The sequence below is a fragment of the Leptidea sinapis genome, chromosome 13 (assembly GCF_905404315.1).
Source record: "Leptidea sinapis chromosome 13, ilLepSina1.1, whole genome shotgun sequence".
In the NCBI taxonomy this organism is placed as follows: Eukaryota; Metazoa; Arthropoda; class Insecta; order Lepidoptera; family Pieridae; genus Leptidea; species Leptidea sinapis.
The window spans coordinates 1896252-1922191 of NC_066277.1; the positions used below are offsets into that span (position 1 = coordinate 1896252).

A 25940-nucleotide genomic window follows, 5' to 3' on the forward strand; every position below is an offset into this window, starting at 1 on the left:
ATTTCGTAATACATTTGTTTTGAACATGTTCTGGGATCTTGTTGTAAAAGTACATACAACGCCCCACAAAAGGCTTACTATTTCAATTCAGATAATTCTATTCTAATATTAAATACCTATAATAGCTCTTATATTTATTGAATTAGACGTTATTTTGCGGAAATCCATAATTATCCAAAGGTTGTGATTTTTATTGAGTGTGAATCCATTATGTTTTGTCTTTAATCTATTCAGAATAATTAGCTAGCTAGATAACTCTTATATTCCCAATTTTCCTATATGGGCTGGAAACATGGACGATACGAGAAAGACAAGGGATAGAAGCGTTCTAGATGTGCTGCTGGCACTACAACTACGCTCGTCACCTTGAGACATAAGATCTTAAGTCTCATTTGCCCAGTAATTTCACTAGCTACGGCGCCATTCAGACCGAAACACAGTTATGCTTAGACATTACTGCTTCACGGCAGAAATAGGCGCCGTTGTGGTACCCATAATCTAGCCGGCATCCTGTGCAAAGGAGCCTCCCACTGGTAGAAGCACTTTCGCACCTTCTTGTCCGAATCGGCCTTTCTACAATCTGCCAAGAGAGAATTCTCACCTATTTCGGTCACATAATGAGGAGGGGAGATAAAAGCCTTAGAAAGCTGTAAAAATCGTAGTTATAAACACTGAAGTCAAGTGAGCCTGCGGACTGTCGCCTTCCAGTTCTCAGAGAAGAAATTAACAGGCACAGATGGATGATCATAACATGTATCACAGCACCAGGATCCTCAGCCGACGATGGCCACGATCCTCAGTCATGATGAAGCGACACAGTGCATAGAGAGAGATCTTAGCTCTGATGTATGTATATTGAAATACATTTGCCTTTAGAATATTCGAAGCAAAAGTGGCAGTAACACTTGCAGTGTCATTTTGTTAACCGTTAGACTGTCCGTCTTTATGTCACGATCCTTTTTTCTCAGCGCTGTCACTTCTGTCTCGCAGTAGGTACGCAGAGATAATGGACTTCAGTTTGCCACGGTTCTGATATGCCATTATTTTGATGCGCTCCAAATTTGAAATGATTTTTTTTTCAAATTGTAACAATAATAATGGCCAGAGATTAAACAGTTTTAGAAGTGTGATAAACATAATAATCGAATATTTTTGAGTCCCTAAAATAAGTCCGATGTAATCTAAAGGTATAGGGAAAGTTCTAAAGATGGGCAATAAATAAAAGAACTTCAGTACATAAGTACTTAAAGTATACATTTCAGTATATATAATATATATAATTTCTTATTTGTAAGTGATTGCTCTCGCTTCTGTGATTAAATATACAAATTTATCTTACATATCAAGATTCATCACGCCTCTTGGGATACGCCACAGCGCTCTGTCGACTAAGCCAACCGTCCAGTGGATGGTAATATCAAAGACTCTCTGGTTTCTTCTTCATCCACGACATTTCTTTTAATATATTTTGCTTTTAAGATATTATAACAGAATAGCAACAAATTTTTCTTCGCAACCTTCAGTAATTGATTGATTGAAATTTATATTAAGTTCAACAATTGATAGGCGATCCATCATTCATTTCGATTCAACGGTAATGTTATTTGGAGTATGGTGTGGGTAAAATATAAGAGAATGATCGCATGAGTGCTTTTAATAAAGCTAATTTTGTAATTTAAAAACAGTAATATACATCTTACGCCGTGTTCTAGTGCATATACTGGGCTAATGAGGTATAACATCTTATGTCTCAGAGTAAAGAGCGCAATTGTGACGCTTCTGATAATTTTGGGTTCAATCAAGAATCCTGGATACTGCATTGTTATGGGTTATTATTTCTCAAAAAAATAATGCATATGCTAATAATGCAACTAATGTCCCGACTAAACAGCATCTAAAGAAAAGAGGAATTGGTATCAAAACTAAGACTAGTTTGATGCGAGCACTGGTTTTCACTATTTTCCTGAATGGGCTACAAAAGTAAGCAATCTTCGCCCAAAAAAAGGCAAAGGAAATATTACATCAAGTATTCGAGATATGGTGTTGCTAATGCTAAGAATACCTTGGACATCGAAGCGCATCAACTCAACAATCCTGGATCCAATCCATCCAGCTCCGATTAAAAACTCGCTTGCAAACAACTTATTTACGTAGTCGTTAGTATTTTGGCCACACAATCCACATGAAAGTTTGGAAAGACTAATTGTGGCTGGATACTCCGCAGTCAAAGGATTGCGTGGTCGTTCTTCAACGAGATGGATCGACCGAATTAAAAACTCGTCATCCAAGTGCCTCACGGTTGTAAGAGACGCGCTGGACAGAAACCACTGGAGGTAGATCATCCGCTCCTGATGCAACCCTAATGTTGACCATGATCCTCAGAGATGAAAGACCAACCATGGAGAGATATGATTAAAGTGATACGAAAAAGACAAAACATTAATAATGTGTTGTTAATTTAAAATCATATTGGCCTGGCTTAACCGCGTAACAAGTGAGCGAATACGTCAAGAATGAATAATAATTTAGTAAAGTTCAGTTCTACCTAACTTAAATGTTATTCTAACTATTGCGTAGCTTAGTATCAAAACGGCATATAACACTGCGGTTCAACTCATGTTATATATATTTATTTATGACAATAAGGGACGATACGAAAAGGACGTGCCGCTCAGGATTCTTCAAAAACCCAAAAATTCTGAGCGGCACGACAATTGCGCTCGTTTCCTTGATACATAAGATGTTAAGTCTCATTTGCCCAGTAACTTCACTAGCTACGGCGCCCTTCGGACTGAAACAGTAATTTTTACACATTACTGTTTCACGGCAGAAATAGGCGCTGTTGTGGTACGCATAATCTAGCAGGCATCCTGTGCAAAGAAGGATATTTATATGGCAATGGTAAGGTATATTTGGCATAACCAATCAAAATAAATCAAACTCGTAGGTATTTGATTTATTTTTGATAATAAGAAATAGTGAAATCGGTATCACAAACAACATTTAACTTCAACAAAGTGCCTACCCGTTGTGATCTGCAAATGGTTTGTGTGTGTATAATACCTGCTTCATAATAATGTTTTCTGATATCGTAACATAAGAAGGGCCTCATAAAGCTCCTTACGATGACCGTTAGGAGATTCAAAAGGTCATTAATAGCCATTAAAATATTAACAATTCACAAGAAAACGGCCCCACTTAAAATGTACTATTTTTGTATTAAGTATATTTTGTATTTCGTTTTGGAAGAATATTATAATAGTAAAGAATTTTAGAATAAATCTTAATTAGATTAAAACTTACATCTTAACGAGAAACATGCTGTGTATCGGTCGGCTCTAAATTCAACGACAAATGCGCGTATTAAACTGATGACACAGTACAAAAATGGATTTTTTTTTAAAGTGATAACCCTCAATTCCGGGATTAATTAAACAAAGTAAAGTAGATCCTGTAGATGAAGCCACAACCTGAGAGTTGAACAAGACATATACAAGATTTATGAACGATACGTCACTTGAACACCTGGTTGGCTCAGTCGAAGAGCACTCATCTATTAATCGGATAATCGTCGCAATAATCTTACTCACTACAGCTAAAATTATTCTGCATCACTATTTTATTAAAATGAGTAGCCAGTTTATACCAGTGGGAAGCTCCTTTGCACAGGATGCCGGAAAAATTATGGGTATCACAACGGTGCCCTTTTCTGCCGTGTAGCAGTTATGTGTAAGCATTTCAGTGTTTCGGTCTGAAGATCGCCGTAGCTAGTGAAATTACTGGGCAAATGAGACAATTGACATCTTGTGTCTCAAGGTGAAGTGCTCAGTTAGTGTCGCTCAGAATTTTTGGGTTTTTCAAGAATCCTGAGCGGCACTGCATTGTAATGGGCAGGGCGGGTCAATTACCATCAGCTGAACGTTCTTCACGTCTCGTCCCATATTTTCGTAAAAAAAATTGTAATTTCTTGTTTGTACTTCCCATGAGCTCTACTTCTTCTGCACATATGTGTATAGTAATACACCATATTAGGGAAATTAAATGATGATGAATTGACGATTTATATTAAAATTGCAGTCTGGTTTGCTGCACAATCAAAGAAAATTTAAAATTATTTTTAGTAAAATTAAAAAAAAAAATACAAATTATTTTATTAATTTCCAGGTTAAAAAATTATATTAGTTCTCAAATTCAAATATTTTATTTTATTCACTCTAGCATTTTAAATCACTTATAGAACATCAAAAACTACCACCCTCAGACCTGAGAAGAACGGGCGCAAGTACCTCGGAGGTGATTTTTATTTAAAAAAAATGGAATTTCATTAGAATTAAATGTGTTAATTAAATACCCTGAGGGTGGTCACTCCATTTCCAATCTGTGGTATCATTAAAAAGTCATTTATGTTATATTAACTTTGACCAAACCTTTTTTTATTATTCGTTCGAATACCGTAACACATTTGTTGTACAAACTGGGGTCGTGTTGTAAAAGCCATTTTTATCCGACTTCAAAAAGGAGGAGGTTCTGAATTCGATCGGTATTTTTTTTATGTATGTACACCGATTACTCTGAGATTTATGACCCCATTTACGTAATTCTTCTTTAGTTCTATGCGGAATAGATGCCATTTGGTTCCATAAAAATTTTAAATTGTTTGGCTCAGTAGTTTTCATTTTATGAACATTTTTTATGAAATTTTTCTGATATAAAATTGTTTGTGTACGTCTTTTTAGGAGTTTTCATTCCGGTTGATTATAAGTTGTTATTATTAACTGCCACTAAAAAGTAAAAAACAAAAAACAAAACAACTACGTTTAAAAAAACCGACTTCAGAACTGAAAAGTATCAAATAACGAAAAATACAATTTAATGCATCTCTTATGCAAACCTTTACCTTTAATATTAATAAAATACTATTATTTGTATGTGCTATATCCTGATAGCTTTACAGTCGGTGCTAAGCCAAATGTGATATAGTAGGTACCTACACTAGCCACGCGTGACTTTGAGCGGGATAGCTTCGTCTAGAACAAAACAACCCAAGCGGACAGACACGCGTGGCCAGACAACCTTAATAATTACAGTAAGTAAGCTGTTTATAATATTAAGTTTTATTTTGTTTAGGGATTGGCACTGATTCAAAGCCTATCAATAGGTAGCGCATATAAATAATAGTATTTTACTAATATTAAAGGTAAAGGTTTGCATAAGAGGTGTATTAAATTAAATTTTTGGTAATTTAATACTTTTCAGTTTTTGAAGTCGGTTTTTTTAAACGTAGTCTTTTTTATCGCCTAATTAAAGACTTACTAACTCAACTTTACTCAGTCGTAGGCATATACTCTTAATGATTCTTCACAGCCTGCCCTTTATTTGGTAATTAAAAACTATTGGTGTATATAAACGCAATATCGGTAACTAAATAGTAAAACAAGGAGCTATCTCACAACACATATTTATACTTCCACATTTAAGCCCTCGAGCGCTCACCGCAAACATACCGAGCTATATTTTTCCGGTCGGGTGCAGTGGGGGCAAAGCCCCGCCCCGCAAACAATACAATCAAAGCCAATCTGCCGCGCAAATAGGAAAATAGAGTGCGCGACGACACAGGCCCGCAGGCTACCACAAGATGGAATTTTCTACATATTACACGGATATTGTACTTAATCAGAGATATTGTGCTCCGTTATGAGATATCGTGGATGTTTCACGAACATTCTTCGTTATTGGGGTTGCTTTGTTAATGATATCGCTGCGTAACAAAGGTTATTTGTTGAATTAGGAGGATTAACGGTTGTATTAGTTACATAGTGAAGCAATTATAAATTATTATATATAATTACTGCATAATTATTATTATTATTATAATTTACTTTTATTAACGCTCGCGCACTGCGTCAGATCTTAATCCGAGATCCCAAGCTGCGTTCGTGCAAAGAGACAGCGGGGCGAGAATGAGTGTAAAAAGCATTGCCAGAAGTTGACGCCGTTTCAAAGGACTCATGATCAACGACGTGAATGCTCTGCTGTGGCTGCCGTATGCCAAAAAGTGGCCCCTGAATTTCTTGGATTTGAATCAGAGATCGGACTAGTGCGAAAGAAATAACAGAATTCCATCCGAGATTCCAAAATTTGTATTTTCACGAGTGCGGATCGGACGTAGTGCGAAAACGAAAGCTTCTTCATTCTATCATCCGTACTTGTGATAAATGATTGGTGATTCTGTGAGCACGCGGACGCAAGTATAAGCGAATTTCCTTTGATTCGTCCCCAAAAATTGACAAGAAACCGATCACCACTATCACTACAAAGGCTATAGAGAATAGACAATGATCAGCAAATACAAGCGAGTAACCAAATTATTTTTTTTTTAAACGGGCGTATAAATCTGAGTGAGCGTCTTTCTTTAATAAAACGTGTTCATTATGTTATAGGCTGAGGGCAGTCGCCCAACTGTGAAGATTTGGTTTCCTATAAAGTAGTTTGTTTTTAAAATTTAGACAAGCAAACGTTTTTAACAATTCTTTTAAATTTCGAAACACACGATAGCTCTATATTGTAATTTAATCGCGGATAGTGAAGACGAAGTATAAAAGACGGTTATGATAATTTATCAAATAGTGAACCCTAAGTTAAAATTGAAGGTGCTATAGAAGACCCGTGCGAGTACGTCCCAACATATAGCGATATTAAGTCACTTGAAGCGCGAGGATTTTCCTGAATCCGCGCAATTTTCCGCCGGTCATTTTTCATTGTTCCCGCTCAAGGACCCCAGCCACCGCGCCCGATACTTATTTGTTGAACGTAAATACAGCCTCCACCGTGTTTACGAGCCGTGCCCAAGTGGGGTTATTCGGGAAAACTTTTTACGAGACTATTGTCGAAGACAAATTGACAAACGCTGTGTAGGGTTGAGTTGATATTCAGGCTATTTCTATGATAATGTTGCTTTCGTACTGTTTTATTTGTAGTTTCGAAGTTACTTTTATTTTAATTTAAACTTGTACTGTATTATTAATAAACGCAAAGTAGATTTAAAACTTTTTGTCTTTACCTTACCTTTATCAGTACAGAATCACGTGACAGGGAGAAGTAATTTTTAACGGAGTAACTTTATATTGCGTTTATTAATAAGGTTTTACCAGTGGGAGGCTCCTTTACACAGGATGCCGGCTAGATTATGGGTACCACAACGGCGCCTATTTCTGCCGTGAAGCAGTAATGTGTAAACATTGCTGTGTTTCGGTCTGAAGGGCGCTGTAGCTAGTGAATTTACTGGGCAAATGAGACTTAACATCTTATGTCTCAAGGTGACGAGGGCAGTTGTAGTGCCGCACAGAATTTTTGAGTATTTGAAGAATCCTTAGCGGCACTGAATTGTAATGGATAGGACGTATCAATTACCAGCAGTTCGGCTCGTCTCATCCCTTATTTTCATAAAAAAAAGGTAAGGTTATTAACCTTCGTAATTTGAGTTTTGTAATTGATACTTGTGAGTGTTGCAATTTTTTTGTTACAATTGAATACTCAGCGTTACCTTAAGAGGAGCTGTTTAAAAAAATGTATTTTTGTTTTCTAATAAATTTGGATCTATATGAATATTTAAGCTAGGCAATGATTTTTCTTTAACTTGGAAAAGAGAGCGTACTCCTTGCATTGCTTAAGAACGTTGCTTTGACGAAGGATCAAAGTCTTCTAAGGGCGTTTGTAGTTATTTGGCCATAAAAAGCATTGCTGTTAAAAAATGTATAGTACAGTTATGTTCTAAATATATGAAATTAGGAATATCTAATTATAAAAAAACAATAAATTAGTCTATAGTTCACCTAGCTATTGAAATATTATCCGGATAGGCTCCTTTCCACAGGATACTGGAAAGATGGGAGCTACAGCGTCGCCATTTTCTGCTGCCAAACAGAAGTGGCCAGGAACAAAAAGTTCCTTGTTTTGAAGAGTTTCGATTTGAACGTTTATTAAAAAGAGCGCAAAAAAGAATGCTGGGAGAGTTTGTTGCGCCACTTCTCCTCTCTCAGAGCGCCATTTGTTTCCGAAGCGATGGTACTGTTAGTTAGGAATGACATCAAAAGAAGTCCAAATGAATCAATTTTGCGACCGAGCGAGGGTCACCTTTGATGGATGTTTATATACGTTTAAATTCGCCGCACTAACGTGCAATTGTAGAATACGGTGGGGCATTTGTACATAATGTACCCTGTAAATCATGATTAAAATGTTCCATACCGAAATGTTTTAAGGGCAGATTATAATACCGACAAAAATCTTACATCTCTTTAAAACAAAAGATACTCTAATTATTTATTTTTTTCTTACACTAGGTAAGATGTAGCTTGTCACTCACACTAAAGTAATAAACCTTGCCTGTTTTCATCGGTTGTCTAAATTATCTAAGATCCTCACTTTGCGACACAGTTAAGTCTCGTTTAGCCTTGTAATATCACCAGCTACGGTGTCCTTCTTACCAAAACATAATAATGCTTGCACAGCACTACTTTACGACAAAAGGCACCTTCCTGAATAAAATAATCTTTATAACACCGTAACGGTACGATGCGACACTTAAATCAGCTGATTGCCGACCCCCAACTTCAATATCTATAAAGGTTAATGCGAACGGCGCGTTGCGATCACTTTTACGACGAAAAATTGTGTTTATGCGGTGTCTGCCGCGATTCGTCAACCGGTGGATTATGTTGTTTATCGTGTTTATGTGAGGATTATAAGATCGAAGTGAGGATGTATGTTGGTAGTCTAATGGTGACACCATTACCTTATTATACCTTATGGAAAGGAGAGGGCTACGCTCGGAGTTTCCCTGCGAGATCTAATCAGAAATGAGGAGATCTGTAGGAGAACCAAAGAGAACAAACATAGCCCAAATGGTTGCGAAGCGGCAGTGGGTAGGGCACATAGTTCAACGGACAGGTGGCCGTTAGGGGCATTAAAGTCCTCGAATGGCGACCACGTACCGGAAGACGCAGTGTTGGTAGGCCCCCCACAAGATGGACCGACGATCTGGTCAAGATCGCCGGAATATTTTGGATGAGGGCAGCGCAGGACCGATCGTCGTGGAAATATTTGGGGCCTTTGTCCAGCAGTCAGGACGTCTTCCGGCTGATGATGATTATACCTTAGTGAATATGAGGTCGCTAAGAGAAGCCTGCGAACCCCCCAGGAATGTTCAATACTTCTGGAAGGAGCTGGGCTGATTGGAATGATTAGCCAAATGAACCCAACTAAATGGTTATTGTGTAAACAGAAGCCCCTTTACCATTGTTATCTATTATATCATTAAAGAAACCTAAATCAAATTCAAGAAAGAAAGTATTCTTCTTTCCTTTTCTAGCTTCTTTGACAAAGAAGGCTTACTATAGTGTAGTAGACTATATAGAATATAATAATGCATAGTTATTGTTTAGCGCAGCGTTTATGCGCAGGCTACGTAAAGTTTTTTGAGAAGCTGAGCTGTTCTTCTTCTTATTATCAGTTCTCCCATTTTAAGGCCTTTTACGAACTGATGTATCTTCATGACGGTTACCAAGTGTTGTTGCGATATGTTATATTATTCACTCACTTTGATGAATAAAATATTTATATTCTTTTCTTTAAAAATATAATTTTAGAATAGAAAGACACACGAGCGTATGGGTTTCCTGATGGTATGTGATCACCGTTTATAGTCACCGGAGATGTGTTAGTTTATGTGGGTCTTTGTGCTCTTTTTAAAGTGTGAGATACGGACTCAAGCAAGTGCGTTTGGTAGGTCTTTGAAAAAAGAAGAACTGTGTGACCCCTTTACATCAAGGCCGAGTGCGATTCTCCAATTAGCGGAATTCAAGAATTTAAAAAATGATATTAATGAATTTAACGTGGAAAAGCAACGTGTTTTACCGTTTACGACCACTATAGGAAAGTTGATCTTAATGAGAAGTAGCAGGCTTACGGCTGTTTATAGCGCTACTGATTTACCAAATATAGACAATCAAAAAGTATCTCACTTTTAGTTTAAATATGTCTCAATTTGTCTTGATACTGATGTACATACTAAAAAGGTACCGAGTTTTTTATTGTGTTTACTTATTTGTAGCTTCTGTGATGCAAATGTATTTGCCTCGAAACGGTCTTAATGGGTCTAATCCAATATTCACTATGACGACTAAAATAATTTAAGTATTTGGTATTTCAGATCGCGATTTTTACAAAGATTGCTTCACCTGTTTTTCTAATCAAATGCAATAAGGTGGAATGTAATCACTGCAACGGTTTGTTAGTAATTTGTAATCGGGTATAAATATTTGAAGCCGATATTTCGACCCAGTTGCGTGCGAAACAACTATAACATCGAAATATCGGTATAAAAATTTAAATATTGTATGTCACCGTACCATTAAATTTTTTAATGGTACAATGACAATACAATTGTCCCATTGACAGACAGCGTGCACGGATAAGGGGGTCTACTCTCTTTCTCCGAAACGAAACTTCGTAAACGAACGAAATTTAAACGAAGTTTCGATTGTGACCCTACTCTATTTTGTGTTCGGACACATCGACGATGTTCGGAACCATAGACAATATTCGTGAACGAATGGTGACTGATTGAAATGAACATTATATTAATCCAACTAATTTGAAGAGTTCTATTTCATTCCAACGTTGGGTAGTAACGTATGACAACCAAAAATGTCTGTATTACAGACGCAATGTAAACATGTCAAATTAGTACTTCAGTAGGTCTACTCTAATTCATTCGTTTCAAAGTTTCGTCGCGAACGTTTCGACTTCTGACTTGCTTGACATTTCGAATTTCTAAACCTACTCTAAATCATTTACGTTCCGAACGAAAATATGAAGATGACGGCTATTTGTTCGGAATTTTAACGTCAATTTGACGAAACCAAAGATGTTACCTTTTGATTTTCGTTTGTGTGTATTTTGTTGCAAATTGGCTTGCTCTACGTGAGAAACATTAAGAACATTGGTCATTGAAGAAACCAACGCCAACCAACATGCTATGTTTTACATAACTTATGTATCAAGGGTGGTATTAAAATTCCCGATTTCACCGAGGATGAATTCCAATGTGAATAAAGCAGGCGGGTTCCCTCTTAATCAGCTGCGTCTTCAACTCAAGCTCTACGGGCAGGTCGAAGGGCATGAACTACATTAGTACAACTGTTAGAAAGGATAAAGATACAACTTTATCTTACTCATTCCTTTCTAACAGTAGGTAGTGGTATTCCTATCTTTCAAATAAATTTCATTTTTGTTATTAATGAAAGAACAAAATTTATTTTCTATTTTATTATAACAGGAAAACTTACTTACAGCTAACAAAGAGTACCTACTCAGACATATAAAATAAAAAGTATAGCTTCATCATCATAATATGTGCAGCAGCAAAAGATGTACCTATAAAAGGATGGTAATATGTAGAGGGAATTTTTTTAGTGAAAAAAAAAAGCAAATATTTATTTACTTTATATATTATTTTTATATATTAATATAACTGATATTTACTTGAAACTTTCTGATAGAATGAGTAGGTATCGCGATTGCGAGGTGTATTACCTCGCAATGGCGATACCTACTACTAATAAAAGTACTATAAAAGATCATTTATTAGCACCATAATTGAGAACTCGAGAATTTTTAGAAAACTTTTTAAAGAATTCGAATAAAAAACCTTAAGTTGTCATGTTTATATTGTCTGTAATACAGACATTTTTGTTGTCATAAGTTACTCTCCAACGTTGTAATGAAATAGAACTCTTCTTCTTTAGAATTAGTTGGATTAATATAATGTTCATTTCAATCGTTCACCATTTGTTCACGAATATTGTCTATTGTCCCGAACACTGGAGTTCATCCTCTGTGAACTCGGGAATATTAATACCACCCCTGATACATAACTTATGTAAAATTAATTTTTAACCGACTTCAAAAAAGGAGGAGGTTCTCAATTCGTCAGTATGTTTTTTTTATGTTTGTTACCTCCAAACTTTCGACTGGGTGAACCGAATTTGATAATTCTTTTTTTATTTGAAAGCTGGTGCTTCCCGTGTGGTCCCATTGTAATTTGGTCCAGATCTGACAATGGCATCCATGAGAAAACCATAAAAGTCTTAAATTTAGTATACATACGTATAGCAAAGTGGATGATAAATTTACGAATAATTCAATATCGCGCCAACCGATTTCGATGATTCTTTTTTTATTGGAAAGGATAAGGATTCAAACTGGTGAGAGTTAGGTTAGGTTCTGATTGCGGAATCCATGACAAAGTACCGGAACTCTTCAATTTTAGGAACTAATTAACGATACTCGGCCGAATTTCTTTATGGTATCCGGTTATTTAAGTCATCGAACATAACGTAGTTATGGCCAAGTAATTGCCGTAGTCAAATATGATGATCAATGGGACTCCATAACGACTTACAGTAAGGGTGCGATCTGTTGCAGAATTTCTTACTTTCTGTAATCAAATTACGAAGCGCTTACGTTCATTGCTGCATTGATTTTTATTATTATTGCTGCAAATTTAGTAAATTTACACATATTTAGCCAAATTATTATTCAGTGTACTTCAAATTCACTAAAAATCATAAAATAAAAAATGACATCGACTCCAAAAATGTCAATAATCGTACCGACTCCAAAAATGACAATAATCGTAACTAGAATTAAATTTATTAATTAGATTGTAAAAAATACGCAATTGTTTTATACTTTTTTAGTGCATATTATATATTTTTTTGAAGTCGGTTGTTTTTTTTGTTAAAAATTTTGGATTTTTTTTTATGGAATAGGAGGACAAACGAGCGTATGGGTCACCTGTTGTTAAGTGATCACCGCCGACCACAATCTCTTGCAACACCAGAGGAATCAAAGGAGCGTTGCCGGCCTTTAAGGAAGGTGTACGCGCTTTTTTTGAAGGTACCCATGTCGTATCGTCCCGGAAACATCGTAAATTGCTGTAAGTATCACTTCCACTTATATTCTGTAATTTCCTACAAACTCTTAAGTAGGGAATTTCACTAATATTAAATTGATTGCTTCTTGATGTTCTTCACGTAGAGCAGCCTCGATTAATAGCATTCTTGAAACCATTTCAAGCCAATTTGCAACCTAATACACACAAACGAAAATCATTCTTGAAAAACATCTTTGGTTTCGTCAAATTGACGTTAAAATTCCGAACAAACAGCTGTCATCTTCATATTCGTTCGGAATGTAAATGAATTAAAGTAGGTTTATAAATTCGAAATGTCAAACAATGACGTTCGGGACGAAACTTCGAAACGAATGGAACCGTAGTAGGAAACATCCGAAACTTCAATCGAAACTTCGTTTTTCGTTGAATTAGAGTAGACCTCCAGGTGAGTTGCCGTCGATAAGTTTATTGGGGCTGAAAAGTCAACGATAGTTACGATTCTTACATCAAGTAAGAGATAGACTGAATATTGGGAACGGCCGTAAGAGCATTGAGCTACGTTTTCGTAGCAACCACATTACTACGGGCTAGTGGCGTAGCCGTGCTTTTTCACATGTATGTAAAATATTAAAATTTTTATTGTTTCCGAGTGAGTGACCTGTATCAATTAAATATTTCACGAAGTGTGATTTTTCGGGATGATTATTCCTAAATGTGGCAATATGTTCCTTTAATCTAATTTCGAAATTTCGACCTGTTTGACCGCGTTACAAGTGTCACAACTTAGTTTATAAACGCCGGATTTTTCGGAATTATTTAATCGATCTTTGCCATTACATAATCGACTGACATTGTGACTCGTTTTCGGAAGGACACATTTATATTGTTTTTCCTAAATATTTTAGCTATTCTATCTGATATTGGACCAATATATGTCAAACTACCCACATATTTGGTATTTGATTGTGGTGGAACGGGATAAAGTTCTGAATTAATTAAATGTTTTTGTTTATTTTTAATTAATTTGTTTACTAACTGTTTTGTATAGCCGTTGGAAACCGCGATTTGGTATATTGTATTAAGTTCTTTCGCGAAGCTGTCACGGGACAATAATCTGTGAACATAGCAGCGGAAGGCCACTAGTTTATGTTGTACGGGGTGGCAAGATGAGGCGGGAATAGCAATATCTGTATATCTCGTGCCAGATTTTAGCGAGACAACACGTCCTGAGGATGCCTCGTGTAGAGGCGAAACACGTGTCGAATTGTTTTAAAAACAAATATTGGCGGAATTAACACTTAAGAAAACTTAAATCATTTGTATTTCTTAGTCCGTATCAAAACGTGGTGGGTCAAAATGAGACTGAATGATGATGAAAATATAAACATTTCTCATGTTTTTTATAACAAATTTGTATTGAATTCGTATTTGTTATGGTAAAAAATCCGTAAATAACATACTTTCATAATTTAATTTTGATAGATGAAACTGACCACTGGTGAATTTTAGTAAATAAACAAAAATAAAAATAATTGGATTTAGAAATCACTTATTGACTATTCAAAGCAACTACAACATCTCCTCATTCCATATCATTTCTCCCTCAAGGGCTGGTGTTGGCACTGCCCAAACCTTTTCAGATTCTTCACAGCATGGCGAATTTTCCGATGTCTAACTGCTGTTCATTATATTATCTGTACTGTGATTACTCTATGGCAGATGGGAAGAGCGTGTTAAGAGCGAGCCACTCTGTATAACGACATATCGTCGCCACAATCGACACTAACGACGTACTAAACACTTGTCTCAAACAAAATACACTTGCACGCGTATAGCACACGGATGTAACAGTTAATTAGTTGCAGTAAGGTCCAGAATCGTGTGCAACGATGTTATAGTTGATTTAGGTGGTAGATAGGGCTGTCTCGTACTATTAAACCTCTGGTTATGTTATATAGACACATGATATTCACTCTATAAATAATACAACATGGAAATTTGATTAGTTGTAGTTTCCTAGATAAAAAAAAAAGTTTTTTTTATTACAACTCTCCCTATTTAGGGAAATTGCGTACTTTTTTAAGAGACCTTATGATTTATTTACCTGGATATGGGTTTTCCAAAAGGCAATTTGGAATTGAATTTGAATTGAGGTTACAGGATAACATACTACACTTTTTGGCATATTATATTCTCTTTAGTGCATTAAAATTACATTAAAGTATTTATATGTTGTTTAAATTCATTATTGATAACCATCAAAATCATGTTATATCCATAATTATAGGAAATAACATATAAATTATACATCGTAAGGTACGTTAGACAACCCTAACGGAAGGCTGTGTGTATAATTGGTGATCGCCGCGGGCGCAGCGCCGCTAATTGTTGTCAGGGGCCGGGCTGTGTGATGGTGGCGTAATAGTTGCTTTTATTTTTAATTCTTTATACTGCGTGTTAGCTATACGAGTATATCTATTTAGTTCACACTCACTTCGTACTTTAGCAGCGAGAATATAAATAATTAGACTGACTATAATAATTCCTGCGACTGCTTCTTCTTCGTTGGATTACTCTTGACAGAGCAGTCGTGGTCACGTCGAACGACGTGCGATTCTACGCCAGTTATCCCTGGCTATTGCTTTGTGTTGGAGTATTGGTTAGGGCTTTGTTCTGGTCTGTCCAGCGCATAGGGGAGCGTCCTCTTGACCTACTGCCGTTGCTGCGACTTCATCCGCGTGGAATTATCCCTATCCTGCCTTAGTTCCAAATTTCGGAATACAAATGTTATGTCTATAGTCTCGGGTTATGTCTTATACTAAATTTATTTAAAAACGGTTTGGTTTTTAGTTTGTGAATGAGTAGCAGGTTTCAAGCAATCAAAAGTATTTATTTAATATCTTACTCAGCACAAACCTATTATCATACAAATGAGTAAAGTTTACTTACTCACAGTTATCTCTTCCAGAGTAACATAAAGATTTTTATATCTTTCGTAAGGACCTACCTACGCACTTACCGTATTTTGGTTTGACTATTCAATATTTTACCAAATAATATATTTTGTACATAGGTCATTACTTTCCAAGTTAAAATCTGTGTACGAACTACCTACCAGTGGGAGGGTCCTTTGCACAGAAAGCCGGCTAAATTATGGGTAGGTACCACAACAAGGGTGGAGCAGTAATGTGTAAACATTACTGTGTTTCGTTCTGAAGGGCGCCGTAGCTAGTGAAATTACTGGGCAAAAGAGACTTAACATTTTATGTCTCAAGGTGACGAGCGCAATTATAATGCCGCTCAGATTTTTTGATTATTCAAGAAACCTGAGCGGCACTGCATTATAATAGGCAGGGCGTATCAATTATTATCAGCTGAACGTCCTGCTCGTCTAGTCCCTGATTTTCATAAAAAAACTATATCGTGGCTCGGGAGGAAGTGCAATTTTCTACTTGGGTGTATTAAGGCTTGCCTGAAAACTACACCTTTGTATGAATCGCTAACACTTGATGAAACTACTATTTTTTTTATTATTCATCAAATATGAGCCTGCGCGTCTTTGTAGCCTTTTAACCATTATTACAATAAAATAATCTTGTTACAGGTGCATAAAGATTTCTTCGGTAGGATAGTGCCCATCACTCCATCGCAAAGACAAGGTAAATTGAACATTATAAAGTTTTCGATATAACTTTGTAAATAATTATCATGCACTCACTGACACTGCAGAAACTTGGGCAAGTATAAAATTTCTAATAACTTGAGTTCGCCCTACAAAAGAGGATGGGCGAGTATGCATGTATTTTGGGACCCACTGAAAGTGGCGTACATCATGGAAACTTATTGATAATTGCAGAACGTACAGTAGAACAGTAAGACTAAAAAAGTGGGAGTAAAAAGATATAATTAATGTGAATAAAGTTTATAAATAATAGTAAAGTTTAATCAATAATTTGTATCTTATTTCTATGCCTAATAACTGTCTGCTAAAAGATAATAATATATGTATGTAGAAGGTTGGTTAGCAGTGGCATAGTTAAGGTTATTAGTAGGAAGTGCTAATAATTGAGCAGGTATAGATACTTTTAAAGAATTTACCTACTCATTGTACTATCAAAAAACGACACTAATCTTATGGAATTTTATTGTGAATTACTACTGATTTCAGTATATAGCTATTTTGATGGTGTCAGAACATCCATATAAACAATGACAAGTACTGTCATATCAAAATAATGTAGATGTCAATTTCGCAAAACATTCCGTTAGTATAAGATGACTTAGTTTTTATAAATTATAATAACTTCTTTCTTTTGACTCCCATATATTAGCGCCTCAATATTTTTATATAAACATAAGTTTTTTAATTAATATAAACTTGTACCTGATTCCTTAATTTTTAAATTATGTGGGTCCATTCTCGCCATCGTCCACAGTATCGTTTCCAGCCTTAAAGGTAGGTAGTACGCGATTCTTTTGAAGCCACCCACCCATGTCGTATCGTCCCGGAAATAGCTCCTTAAGAAAGCTCCTTGAAAACCGCAGTGTGGAGGAAGCTGTGGGCCACGGGCTGGTATTGGGGCTTTTAAGTTAAATCCTTTCATAAGTCTTCTCATTATTAACCCAGTTATATTTGAGACCCCTGGAGATTTAAGCTGCTGACCTACTGCATCGTAGTTGCAGGCGGCGATAATATTACGTAAAGTTGCCATCGCCCCCTGCAACTACAGACGGGGCTCTTATCCGGTGGTATCCTGCTGCAGTGCGATTGAGCCCGCTTAGTATCGCGAGCGATCTGCGTACTGCGGCAGGGTAGGTCCGTAATGAATACATGAACTTAGCACTCTAGCTTACATAGGGCACGACAGCCAACCGTATTAATGCTAGTGAATGTTAGTTGGCACTGCTATAGTGCCAACAAACTTACACGAATCAAATTAAAGTTAAATTAACTAAAGATCTGAATATTATGTGCTATTATAGGTATTTTCAATCATCTTTAAACTGAAGTGATAATTATATAAAATAATAATACTAACACAGTAATAAATAACAGTAAATAAGTGACAGTCTTAGATTAAGGATTGGTCTCCGCTACGCTCCAATTAGATACCGCACTATCTGAGAACAATAGCTTTTTTATTACGGCAACTATTAGATGCTTGTGTGCGTGGCATCTTGACACTCAATGGCATCTTTCAAATTTTGTATCATGCGCTTCATGCTATTTTACATTGAAATTAATGAAATAAAGAATACTTACTGATGATATGTGATCCCAGTGTCTTTCTTATTTCTTGTAGTATTCTTTTTAATAAAGTTTTGCAACGCAACCCGGCATTTTAGTTCCAACTATTAACAGAACATGTGGCACGTAACTTGGGCGTAGTATTAGTTGCCGCACTTTGCGACTACGTCTGCGATATCTAGTTGGAGCGCAGCGGAGACCATTCCTTAATCTAAGGTAACAGTTATATAAATGTAATTATAAACAATTTGTTATGTTTTGAAGTGATAACCCTCACTTCTGGGATTAATTACAAAAATAAAATTTTAAAACAAAATTTTATGAACGATGCGGGTCCCGAACCCGCGACCTCTCGCGTTCCGTGCGAGTGCTCTTCCAACAGAGCCGACCGTTCGAGTGACGTATCGTTGATAAAATCTTGTATGCTTTGTTCAACTCTCAGGTTGTGGCTTCATCTACAGGATTTATTTTACAGTTGATAACCTGCTCAACCCCAATATTTGCATATTAGGAAATTGACATGAGATGTCGCTCTTGTAAATCTAAAAAATTTGTTATGTTTTTAAAGTGATAACCCTCATTTCTAGGATTAATACACAAATAAAATTTGAAATAAAAAAATTGTGAACGATGCGGGACACGAACCCACGACATCCAGCGTTCCGTGCCAGTGCTCTAACCAACTGAGCTAACCGTTCAAGTGACGTATCGTCAAAAAATCTAGTATGCTTTGTTCAACTCTCAGGTTATTACATAAATGTTAGTAATTGGGATACCTTATGACTACATTACATTGGTAGAGCTTGTTAACACAAAACATTATTTAATAAATGTAATAATATTGCTGACACGAATATTAGGGAACATATTATAATAAAACACGCTGTGTATTTAAATACCTAATCGTCAATAAATAATTGAAGCAATCCACTTCAGTTATCACTTGATGGCATAACGTGGCGTAGCTGCCTATTATTTTCAATTATCACCCGGCAAGGGTTGTTAATATTCATTCTTGTCGTCCGCCGGGAACCGAACACCTGCTCACCGCTAATCGAGCAAGCCGATTGCCGTTTTCATGTTATTCGTCGCTAATTCGGTCTATGCAATATAATTTTTGGTTATCTAATACTTAATTTGATAATGTTTTAAGTAAAAAAATCAAAACAAATATCAAATCACTTTATACTAATTACCAAATGATACGAATGTCTAAATTTATACATGTTACTATTTCCTATTACGTCACTTCTATCGGTTTCTTTTTCGAACACAACGCTATCACGGAAAACTATTCTTATGGTGTCAGGACGGGGCTAACTGGGAGTGTATTTTTTCCTAGATTCTCACATCAGAATCTAATGTTCCAGGCAGTTGAAAACCGTCTTTCCGTTTGAAACAACTTTGAAATATAGAGAACAATCAAATTTCTTAAATTAATTTACGTGAAACAAATTTATTGTATCGATTTTTAAAATAATGCGCGCGCGAAGAACTGCGAGGTTCTGTTAGTTTGTTAGTTAGTTATCTAAAATATATATTTTTTTTTATGGAATAGGAGGACAAACAAACGTACGGGTCACCTGATGTTAAGTGATCACCGCCGCCCACAATCTCTTGCAACACCAGAGGAATCACAGGAGCGTTGCCGATCTTATATATAAATATCGATTGCAATGAGCGTTAGTAAATGTAAATTGAGATTAATTACACATAGCGGCTCCTTACTCCGTAAAATGAAACAATTTGAACAATGGAGCCCAAGTTGTAATGAGCCAGTAAGCTGATTGTTCCGAGCGCGTCTCGAAATCGACTTACTGTTTGATTTAACAGGCAATTTGAGTGCTTTGCACACTTGTAGATATGCTATTGTGCGCTATACTTTACTATATCTATCTGTTATGGTATCAACGGGGATGACGATATATTGTTTAAGAAGCTTAGTTATGTGCATATTGGAGTTGTCTTTGGAAAAGTATTATATTGTTTACATCTGTATATAAATAATTGAAAATTTATAAGGAACATCTCGCATGTATCGTACACCTTCTGTAATGGAATCTGCTGTCCCTACATTATTTCCGACTTCACGCTATGAGCGTCTTTTATTTGAAATGCCGGCAACACATCTGGTATAATTGCTGATATCGTCAACGATATATCGAAGGTCCGGTAGACATGTCATCATGTACGTAGATGAAGATATGTCGAAAACCGAGGTTTACAGGAAAGCGTTATTTATGGTCAAACTTCTCTAGAAATAATTCTATGTACAATTTTAAATATTTTTTTCTATACTGTTTTATTAGCTTTAGGAACCTTATAATGGTATTTATACACATTTTCTTTTTTATATTTTCTTGGAAAAACTGATACATGACTGTTTCTACGCTAATTTTACAATAAAAGCATGTCAGACATATCTATGATACATTTTTATACGCAGGATAGAAGAAAACAGTTTGTGAAATAGAATTTAAATGAAATGTTTTATGAAAACATAGAATTATTTTATTGTTTTCAAACGGATATATTAAACATCCCAAGATCGCCACCCATGGATAAAAAAATACATGGCTGATGACATATCGTTTTATACGCGGTTTCATTCATTCGGGTTAGTACTATATTTCTTATAATGTAAATAAAGACATGTCCTTAAATAAAATTATCAGGTTTGTCTTTTATTAATTAAACAAGGTTTATAATTCAAAATTATTTATTGTTAGTTAAAAGTTTTCTTAGCATCTAAATTTCTAAACAATACGTACTTGTAGTCTCATTGAAGCAGAAACTGAACATAAAACACTAAAAATTATGCTCACTGCTCAAGCAGAGGTATTTGCTTACCATCAGTTAAGCCACTTGCCCGTTTCAATTTTTTTATGAGAAAGAGAAACGATAAGAGCTAGTCGTTCACCTAATAATAAGTGTGACGCGCTGCTGCCGCTCAGGGTTTTTTATTTAACTCGTCACTTTGAGACTTAATATTTTAAGCCTCCTTAACCCAGTATTTTCATTAGCTACGGCGCTCTTCAAACCGAAACACAACATTGCTTGCACATTACTGCTTCACGTCAGAAAGAGGCGCAGCTGTAGTATCCACCTAGCCTGCGTCCTGTGCAAAAATATGAGAGGTTTTCTCACTGGTAAATAACTCTCTAATTAAAAAAAAGACACAAACTTACTGGTCCTTATTCGAGGAGGCGTCTCGACACATTAGCCGTCATCAAGTGTATTTTTTCTCTTTTAGGCATAGCTATTAATAAAAATTATTTATTTCTAATTTTTTAGTTATTACAGTTACAGAACTGTAACCAACTTTTGTTATCTGAACGGAATCAGCCCTTGTTCAAAAACAAAGTAAGAAAATATTTATTAATCGGGTTTTTAGTTTAATATTTCAAGCCAAAAGACTATAAGAGAATAAAATATTATTACCAAATATTTAAAGAGTATGTTTATATCAGATAAATATATCGATCGATATAATTTATTTTATGTTTAAAAGAACAAGAATCAATCATTGTATGCATGCCATTTATAAACTTAATAATTAATAGTAATTACACTACTTCATTACTCAGACTTCCCGTTTATACCAAAATGTTTCATTTTAACTGATTTTAATCAAAAACTTAATAATAATGCCCTGTGTGCCAACTATATACAAACAACTACTACCGTTTAATATGCATGCACTGCCTGTCAGATTAGCAGTCTTCTCATAAATCACATTGAAATCAAAGGCGAATAAATCATATACATTATAAAAACACCGATACAAAAAGTTGCTCATACTGAAAATAATCGGCTAAGGACATTAAAATTATTTTGTTATTACCTTTATTAATCGTCTTATGAAACAATAATATAATAAGCTACATTTAAATAGAGCAACGTTTGTAGTGGACGAAGAGCTTTAGGAATCCCATTACAGTATCTCTGCTTCTTACTTGATTTTAGTTAAATGCTATTAATTTTGAGCTCCGGATAATATGGAGAGATTTTATTTGTCCTCAATTATAAATTTACTTTGTTATCGAAGTTTATTATCGGTGATTGTGCGATTGAACCACAGTTATATGGCTTTATATATTTGAACATCTGCGTGCATTTGGTGTGGATATTTCGTCGTGTTTTATAGTAAATATTTTCACAACCTTTCTTATATATTTCCAAAATTATGTTGTATGAAAAAGTTCGTCCAATATTCTTTATAATTTGTTATGTTTTTGTGATAACCCTCACTTCTAGCATTAATACACAAATAAAATTTGAATACAAAATTTTATGAACGATGCGGGACTCGAACCCACGACCTCTGGCGTTCCGTGCCAGTGCTCTGCCAACTGAGCTAACGGTTCGAGTGACTGTATCCTGTATGCTTTGTTCAACTCTCAGGTTGTGGCTTCATCTACTTTCGGATCGGATTCGGATCGGATTCGGATCTACTTTTCGCATCGTTCATAAAATTTTATTTTCGAATTTTATTTGTGTAATATTCTTTATTCTGTCTCAATTGCTATATGGCTCCTTTAAAGAAGGTATATTATAGTTGTATGTAGTTTGATTCAGGTCATGTGCTTTGCGTGTCTGACTTGAAATCACCGATTCATGACGTTTGAGTATTTTTGCATCGCTTTGCAGTGATTGTATTTAAAATAATTTGTGAAATTATGTACCTGTAAATATTGATAATAAGTGTAAAAGAGGTTTCTTGCCACTTCCTCTTATTATAAAAGCTAAACCTTATCATTTGTATAACTTATGATTTGATTCATTTGGATCTTCTTGATGTTGGGAGGCAGTCAACTTTATGCAAACGGTGTGAAGTTACTAAGATGGCGGCCTTTTCCCATCTCAACGCACGGGGAATATACAAATTGTGACACTAAGGTTTCACTATAAAAGTAATAAATATAAAGACTAAATGAAGCAATATAGAAAAGTGATCAAACAGTGCAATCACTCGAGAAGACGCTTTTCGATTTATTTTTCTATTACTTTACCCCAAAACCTTGCTACTCGCAATTTTTTTTTTTATGAAAATAAGGGATGAGACGAACAGGGCGTTCAGCTGATGGTAATTGATACGCCCTGCCCATTACAATACAGTGCCACTCTGGATTCTAGAAAAACCCAAAAATTCTAAGCTACACTACAATTGCACTCGTCACCTTGGTGTCATTTGCCCAGTAATTCCACGGCGCCCTTCAGATCGAAACATAATAACACATTACTTCTTCACGGCACAAATAGGCTCCTTTGAAAAGGACTCCAATGGTGAATTTGATGGTCTAATGATTTAAAGTTAATGGGATGTTTGTATAGGTAACGAATTACTCTTAAATAGTAATTCCTTTTACTAAGTACCCTAAGGAGCTTTTCAAGGAACACAAAATGTTAGTATTTGATATTGCTAACTTCAACTTGATTCTTCCACGAGTTTATGAGATAAAATGTCTTAACAGACGGCTAACGACCTAACCGTATAATCTTTCCTTTTTTCTTTTAAAATAATCTTTTTTTTAAATAATATTAATTACTTGTTTGTCCACAGATGCATTGGCGGATGTAATATCTTCAAGCACCGTATTCTACCAGTACAGAGAAGGATACAATAATGCAGTCAGAAGAAACGTACGCATGAGGGACTTGTTGTAAAATCTCTTTGAGCTATTATTACTCTGTTAAACATGTTTAATATATTATTTAAAATAGTTAAGAGTGCCTTTGTATAAGTTTAAGATTTTTGTTGTTTTAAGATTATGCTTCGTAATAAAAAAAGTTGAACTTTCTGTTGTTTTTTATATTTAAAATAAGAGTCATTTACTTTATTACATAACCTTTTATATATATAAGAGAGGGAAAATGGGCAAGAGGCTCATGGGATGGGGAGTGGTGAGGTAACCGGTCATGGACATTCGCAATAACACGTGTCAAGAAATGCGTTGCCAGCCTTTAAGGTATGCTCTTTTTTTGAAGGTCCCTAAGTCGTATCGGTTTGGGAAAACAGCAGCTGGTATTTGATCCTCTGAGTACCCCGTGATAAATGCGTTGGAAGATGCAGAGATCAAACAAAATCAAAAATATTTCATTTCGTAGGTGAATTGCATTACACTTGAAGTATGTCATTTTTCCATACAGCTCGTTCGGAAGGCAGATTTCCTTAGAGAAGAACAAGCAAGAAACTCTAAGGTTTCTCTTTTCAAAACAGAATGGTATTACAGGTTCTTATTTTCAATTAAATTTACAAATAATTTCAATTACAATATATGCAAAAAGATGCAACAAAAATACTCAACCGTCAACTACTAAATGCCTTACACGAGTAAGTCAAAAAAATGTAGATTAATAAGTAAAAACATAATTATAGTTATTGAGTACATACACATAGTACAATACAGTAGATGTATAGATTCACACATACCGAAATAAAGGCACTATGCGAGCATTTTATTAGCTATTATAAATTATATGAACTTTCATTTAATAAAATAAAAGAAATAAATAAACATTAAGTAGACAGACGGTATGATGCAATAAAATACCGCATCTCATCCCACTCTGCTGACCTATAGTGCCACACGCGGCGACAGCCTAAGAAGCGGGGCCGTGTTGGGCGCGTGATCGGCACGGTGCTCCGGATCAGTCAGAGGTCCGACGACCCCAGAGGAGGGTCAACGGAAACAAGTTAGCCGTCCGGATGCGAGCTCAACAGAAGGTCCAACAGTGAAGGTGTATGATATTCCACATCTGGGATTCGCGTTGGCGCAATAACCAGTTGTGTTAGACCATATGCTAAGGCGAAGTCGTGAACAGATCTACCTGCATGATAGGTGCTATATGAGCCTAGCCATTGGGCGTGGTGAGTGTTAAAATCGCCACGATATCTGCAGTGGGGATCTGCTCCAATACGGAAGCTGTAGCCATTTGGATGTGCTCGAGGAGCTGGTCAGTCTCTGCGTTACCGCTATGGGACCTACACAGGCAAGCATGAATTCGCGGATGGTCGTCGCAGTCTACGCCCTGCCAGATGATGGATAGATCCTGTCCTTCAAGAAAACTCAGGCATCGAGAACAGATATCCTCACTGACCTAAACGCACATGCCAGCCCGTGGTATAAAGGAGTGTTCCAGATTATATCACGGGTACGAGAGGTAATATGTATCAGCCAGAGAGGATATATTATGTGTTTCGGTCAAAAAGAGCAGGGCCGGCTTCGTCATCTCCAGATGGAAGTGGACGGCATTTAAATTTGGGCGAAGCCCCCTAGTGTTTAGGTACAGGTCCTAATTGTGAACGGCCAGGGATGGATTTAGGCCTCCGGGTAGCCCTCACACCGAACGAAACACAGCAAAGCCGCTATATCACGCCGGTTTTAAGTGGGAGTGTGGTATTTTCCCGGTCGTGCCGGCTTAATTCGGTTGTCCGTTAATACCCAATATGGCACTACCACTCTTAAACCATGTCTAAATAATGTCACACCTTAGTACACACCATGTTTTTTTTAAATTAGGGTGGCAATAGTTTTGTTTTTTAGATATACGAACTCATCTTACAAATTCTCATAACGATGACTTTATTCATCTTACAGAACGAAAATACTTATATGTGTTGCAAATACATTACAATCTCATCGCGTCTGGTTTTCAACTTTTCAAATTACAATTAATACTATCTACAATAATGCTAACGGGTAGATAGTATTGCAAACTTTGTGCATAAAT

The 25940-nt window shown here is 35.9% G+C and overlaps 1 protein-coding gene across 1 annotated transcript in view; it reads left to right on the top strand.

The window, feature by feature from the left end:
* Window positions 1-24007, top strand: part of LOC126967691 (chromosome transmission fidelity protein 18 homolog) — a 77911-nt gene extending 53904 nt beyond the window's left edge. Inside the window, exons 15-16 of the mRNA XM_050812277.1 lie at window positions 16563-16617; window positions 23770-24007. Coding sequence (XP_050668234.1) covers window positions 16563-16617; window positions 23770-23873 — 159 coding nt within the window. The 3' untranslated portion in view covers window positions 23874-24007. The remainder of the gene's footprint in view (window positions 1-16562; window positions 16618-23769) is intronic.
* Window positions 24008-25940: the final 1933 nt, after the last annotated feature.